The sequence below is a fragment of the Rhinopithecus bieti genome, unplaced genomic scaffold, assembly GCF_001698545.2.
Source record: "Rhinopithecus bieti isolate Rb0 unplaced genomic scaffold, ASM169854v2 scaffold_21777, whole genome shotgun sequence".
NCBI lineage: Eukaryota > Metazoa > Chordata > Mammalia > Primates > Cercopithecidae > Rhinopithecus > Rhinopithecus bieti.
In genome coordinates, this window is record NW_016810508.1 from 44,295 (window position 1) to 50,631 (window position 6,337).

The 6,337-nt window shown below is 46.8% G+C and overlaps 1 protein-coding gene across 1 annotated transcript in view; it reads right to left on the bottom strand.

Annotated features, from left to right (window-relative positions):
* The window catches only part of PCYT1A (phosphate cytidylyltransferase 1A, choline), a 52,804-nt gene that overhangs the window by 8,376 nt on the left and 38,091 nt on the right, over positions 1 to 6,337 (bottom strand). The window contains exons 4-6 of the mRNA XM_017892194.1: positions 4,574 to 4,690; positions 3,718 to 3,869; positions 300 to 378 (exon numbers count right to left, since the gene is read on the bottom strand). Coding sequence (XP_017747683.1) covers positions 300 to 378; positions 3,718 to 3,869; positions 4,574 to 4,690 — 348 coding nt within the window. The remainder of the gene's footprint in view (positions 1 to 299; positions 379 to 3,717; positions 3,870 to 4,573; positions 4,691 to 6,337) is intronic.

Below are 6,337 nucleotides of genomic sequence, written 5' to 3' on the forward strand. Positions count from 1 at the left end.
GGTAAGGCAAAGAAGAGTTACATAGCCCTAATATTATGAAAAATATGAGAAAGCGTTTCCTGAAATTAAGAGAGATATCAAAAGTAGATGTTTAGACCAAGAATTCATGGATGTCATGAACTGATGATGAAGAATTGATGGATGCTATGCTCATCTTTACCTTTTATCCAAAATGTGGCCTGAAAGAGGATGTTGAATTTCTAATGTACACATTTTCCTCTGTAAAGTAAGCAACACGGCTGAACATCTACAGCTGCCCTGAGATCCCCTCAAGTGAGGAAGCACATCAGCTCACTCACCTGCCTCCTTGATGTGCTTATAAACATCATCACTTCCAGCAGATGAATAAGGGATATCATCATGGGCTACAAAATCAATCTGAAAATAAGGAAACATCATTAAAACCCATGATAACTGCCACTCAGAAAGACCCAGTCGACGTTCTCAGGCCCAGAAAAAGGACAGTAAGCAGAGGTCAGGCTACAGTCTATTCACAAACCACCCAAACTAATGATTTATGGAGTATACATAGAAAGTTAGCCAGCTGCTTTTCTAGCTATTTCTCCTAGTCTACTAGAACTGTTACCCTCACTCTGTATACCAGTCATCTTGCTGTGGTCAATAGGGCCAGAGGGTTTGCTGGTGAACCAGTTAGTGGGTGGAGCCTAGGAAAGAAGGAAATCTCCCTGTCCTGGGTCTGGAAGGATTTGGTCAAATAAGGGTTTCTAAAAGTATGAGAAAGGCCGGGCGCGGTGGCTCACGCCTGTAATCCCAGCACTTTGGGAGGCCGAGGCAGGCAGATCACGAGGTCAGGAGTTTAAGACCATCCTGGCTAACACAGTGAAACCCCGTCTCTACTAAAAATACAAAAAATTAAGCCAGGCATGCTGACGGGTGACTGTAATCCCAGCTACTTGGGAGGCTGAGGCAGAATTGCTTGAACCCGGGAGGTGGAGGCTACAGTGAGCTGAGACTGCACCACTGCACTCCAGCCTGGGTGACAGAGCGAGACTGTCTCCAAAAAAAAAAAAAAGTATGAGAAAGAGGTTACTTCTTTCCTTACTGGTTTCTCTCAGTCCGTGAGAAAAGAGGGAATATAAAAATAGCAACCACTAGCCCTATGACTGGAATAGATACATCTATACTCCTGAGAAATACAAACCCAAAGCCATGAAAGATATTTTATCCTCAGGATCTATCATTTTACTACCTTTTTTTTTTTTTTGAGACCGAGTCTCGCTCTGTCACCCAGGCTGGAGTGCAATGGCATGATCTCGGCTCACTGCAACCTCTGCCTCCTGCATTCAAGCGATTCTCCTGCCTCAGCCTCCCGAGTAGCTGGGACTACAGGTGCATGTCACCACGCCTGGCTGATTTTTTTGTATTTTTAGTAGAGACGGGGTTTCACCGTGTTGGCCAGGCTGGTCACGAACTCCTGACCTCAGTGATCCTCCCACCTCGGCCTCCCACAGTGCTGGGATTACAGGCGGGAGCCGCCGCGCCCGGCCTCCCACAGTGCTGGGATTACAGGCGGGAGCCGCCGCGCCCGGCCTCCCACAGTGCTGGGATTACAGGCGGGAGCCGCCGCGCTCGGCCGTTTTACTACTACGAATATCCTTTGCAAGAGCAAGAAGAGACAAATGACACTGGGGATCAACAATGTTGTTCAGAGACAAGCTAAACTTCACTTACTCCTTCCTGAACGGGCCACCAGCCTTTTGCTGATAATGACTAAGATCACTATACCAACCTCCAGAGACCACTGCAGTGTGAAGCATGTTCACTGGGACTGTCAGAGACCCTCAGCTAGCATCTCAATTACTCATGAACAACTTGTCAGGGATCCATAGGCAGCAAAGTAAAGAACAGGAGGCCAAAGGCCAGGCGCGGTGGCTCACGCCTGTAATTCCAGCACTTTGGGGGGCTGAGGCAGGCGGATCACGAGGTCTGGAGATCGAGACCATCCTGGCTAACATGGTGAAACCCCGTCTCTACTAAAAATACAAAAAAATTAGCCAGGCATGGTGGCGGCGTCTGTAATCCCAGCTACTCGGGAGGCTGAAGCAAGAGAATCGCTTGAAACTGGGAGGTGGAGGTTGCAGTGAGTCGAGATCGCGCCACTACACTGCAACCTGGGCAACAGAGCGAGACTCCATCTCAAAAAAAAAAAAGAATGGGACAAGCAAAACTCACAGTTGAGTATATACTGTTAACAAAGAGAAAAGCAGAGTTAGAAATTCCTGTAACCACCCGGGTGGGGTGGCTCACGCCTATAATCCCAGCACTTTGGGAAGCCGAGGCAGGTGGATCACAAGGTCAGGAGATCGAGACCACAGTGAAACCCCGTCTCTACTAAAAATACAAAAGCTTAGCCAGGTGTGGTGGCAGGCGCCTGTAGTCCCAGCTACTCAGGAGGCTGAGGCAGGAGAATGGCGTGAACCCGGGAGGCAGAGCTTGCAATGAGCCGAGATCACGCCACGGCATTCCAGCCTGGGCGACAGAGCAAGACTTCGTCTCAAAAGAAAAGAAAAGAAAAGAAATTCCTCTAACCTCATACTTCTGTGTGGGCCTGCGGGCTGTGATGCTGAGAATAAGCTTGCTTACCACTTTTGGAGCCACTGGCTGCTAAGTGTTGATGTAGAAAGTCAGAGAATTATAGAAGATCTGTCCCAATTCTCAACAGTTATAGTAAATATCCCCTCTTCAGGCCTACCCATGTATTGCTTTAGAAGCCCTTTGGCTGCCTTTATTCTTTCTGCCTCACTGAACAATGTACCTATAACATTCCACACCCCCCTGTAGAGAACTGACAACATGCTTGCTGTTTCCTCAGGCGTGGGGACCTCTAACCTGGCCTAATCAATCCTTCTCATCTTTTATACCCACCTTTTGCAGGAAACCTGTGGCTTTTTTAAAAAAGTAGAGACAGGGTCTCGGTATGTTGCCCAGGCTGGTCTTGAACTCCTGGGCTCAAGAGATCCTCCCACTTTGGTCTCTCAAAGTGCTGGGATTACAGGCATGAGCCACTGCACCTGGCTGAAATCTGTTACTTTAATGTGGGAGAATTAAAAGGAGGTAAGGGGTTGATAATAACTTCCTGAGAAACAGTGAGAAATATCCTTGGTTTCTGATTCTACCCAATTTCTAGCCTAAGACCAAAGCCCTGAAATGAAACTTAAGCCAAGAAAAGTCTATGTTAATCCGTCTTGTTTCCTGGTAATGTGACCGTCTTCAGAGTTCGCCTGGGGCTATGGATATTCTCAGGAGACTGGCTCGTTCTAAGGGTAGACATGCCTGTGGTGTGGGGGGAAAAGTCTCGTAACTGACAAGTTCAATTCCCAGCTCTGCCAATGGTGTAACTTGGAGCAGGTTATTTGGTTTCTCTAGGACTTATTACTCATGTGTAAAGTGGAAATGATAACCACACCACAGCATTGTTGTGGAGAGAAAATGGAATAGAATGGATGTAAAAGTGCTTGCAAACCATCCAACCCCACATAAACGTCAGGGGTGACTATTATCACTAATAATCCCACTGTCATCTCCTATGAAACTGACATTATCACTAGTAATACCACTGTCATCTCCTATGAAACTTACATAGGAGGTAGAAGTGAAACAGAGCTAGTGGAAAACCAGCCTCAGCCTGCGTGCAGCAGTCTGGAGAGTTGAGGGGATTCTGGAACAAGGAATGGGAATATGTGTCCAGTTTCTTACCCGGTGTTCGGCCAGGAACTCAGGTGTCAGGGTCCAGGGCGCATTCCTCACCACCTCATCCACGTAACGGCAGTGCTGGACTGCGTCATAGCGCTCGTTCTCATTCATCACCGTGAAGCCTTTGAAGTTGTGTGTGAGCTCATCGCTGCAAACTGAGTTCACCACATCATAAACTGTGGGTCGGAGTCCTCTTTGCTTAGCCACTCCTCAGCCACCGACCTCTCCCATCTTCTCCCACTGCTTAGGACTGCAACCATCTTCCCCAACTGGAGAAAAGTCTTCTAAAGGCAGTTGAACCTGGGTAACAACGCTTTTCCTAATGCAGCGTATACCTTCAGGAGCAACACTCACTAAATAGTATGTTCATACTTTGGAGAAGAGACGGTACAACAGGTGACCAAGATCTTCGACTCTGAAATCAACCTGCTGTGCATGTCTGTGTCAATTAAGTCCTTAAACATGTTTTCCTATTTTATTCACACTGGACTGGACCACATGACATTTCCTTGGCAGACTTTTGTATTCCAGTTGATTCAAAATAATAAAGTGAAATCTAAAGCAAATGTTTTTTAACTGGGCAACAGAAGTCATTGTTGCTCCTGTGACTGGCAGAAACTCAGCTAAAAACAGTGAGATAAATGTCAGACGTCACAGTCAATGAGCTTGAAGCTCCTCTCTCCAGGTTTAGGTTGCTGGTACCTCATATATTTCATGTTTTAGAGAGGCTGTACTACATCCTTCATTTAAAAACGGAAGCAAGAGCCAGTGTACTCAGGTTATAAAGACAGAAGAGAAATACAGACTCTACTATCATCTTTTTCTGCACTGCACCTGAAGTCATCAAATGTTTTCTTACCTCCCACAATGAGGTACGTATTAGGGAAAAGGTTCTTTGCTTGCATCAGAGCTCGGGCATGACCAGAGTGAAATAAGTCAAATATTCCATCAGCATAAACTCTCACAGGTCGCTCACCTAAATCCAAATGAAAGAATAGATCACAAAAATACTCTTTTTTTTTTTGAGACCAAGTCTTACTCTGTTGCCCAGGCTGGAGTACAGTGGCGTGATCTCGGCTCACTGCACCTTCTACCTCCTGGATTCAAGTGGTTCTCCTGCCTCAGCCTCCCAAGTAGCTAGGACTACAGGTGCATGTCATCATGCCTGGCTACTTTTGTGTTTTTAGCAGAGATGGGGTTTTTCCTTGTTGGCCAGGCTGGTCTCAAACTCCTGGTCTCAAATGATCTGCCAGCCTCAGCCTCCCAAAGTGCTGGGATTACAGGTGTGAGCCACTGTGCCCAGCCACAAAAATACATTGATTCGATATCTTGTACTTGGCAAATGGAAATGGCCCTGGGTGACAGTTCCATGACTGCATACTCCTTTCTTTCTTTTTTTTTTTTTTTTTTTTTGAGGTGGAGTCTCGCTGTCTCCCAGGTTGGAGTACAGTGGCGTGATCTCAGCTCACTGCATACTCTGCCTCCCAGGTTCATGCCATTCTGCCTCAGTCTCCCGAGTAGCTGAAACTACAGGCACCCACCACCAGGCCTGGCTAATTTTTTGCATTTTTTTTTTTTTTAGTAGAGATGGGGTTTCCCGGTGTTAGCCAGGATGGTCTTGATCTCCTGACCTCGTGATCCACCCGCCTCGGCCTCCCAAAGTGCTGGGATTACAGGCGGGAGCCACCGCGCCCGGCCCGACTCCTTTCTTTAGATGTTCTCTGGGTACTCACCCTGATTTTGGGGGTAGGTTGGGTTATGAAAAATAACTTGACTATAAACACCTTTGCATTTTTTTTTGAGACAGGGTCTCACTCTGTTATCCAGGCTGGAGTGCAGTGGTACGATCATAGCTCACTGCAGCCTTGACCTCCTGGGCTCAAGTGATCCTCCCATCTCAGCCTCCGAAGTAGATGGGACCACAGATGCACACCACCATGCCAGCTAATTTTTTTTTTTTTTTTTTTGTAGAGACCATGTTGCCCAGGCTGGTCTCGAACTTCTGGACTCAAGCAATCCCACCTTGGCCTCCCAAAATGCTGGGATTACAGGTGTGAGCCACCATACTCAGCCTATAAGGAGATTTTTAACATCATCATCTGCACTAACTGCCTCTGGTAGCCTGGTTGTACCAAACTTGTCAGGCACAACTAATAACAGAGAGCTGTCAACTTAGAAGCCAGGAAATGATTTCCTGGGGAACAAGACTAATTCCAAAGCCAAATAAACATTAAAAACGAAGTCAGCATCATGGTTCGTCATGCTTTAAATAATAAACGTAAGGATTCCATGTAACTTATCCCTTTATGTGAATAAAGGAAAAGCTATTTTACTGCAGTAGAAAATAACAGTAGGAGCATTTACATCATTTGGGAAAGACAAGTCAAAGTGCCATCAGATACACTGTGCTGAGGCTGAGGGTCAGGTACCCTGAGGCTGAGGGTCAGGTACACTGAGGCTGAGAATCAGATACACTGAGGCTGAGAATCAGATACACTGAGGCTGAGGGTCAGATACACTGAGGCTGAGAATCAGATACACTGAGGCTGAGGGTCAGGTACACTGAGGCTGAGGGTCAGGTACACTGAGGCTGAGGGTCAGGTACACTGAGGCTGAGGGTCAG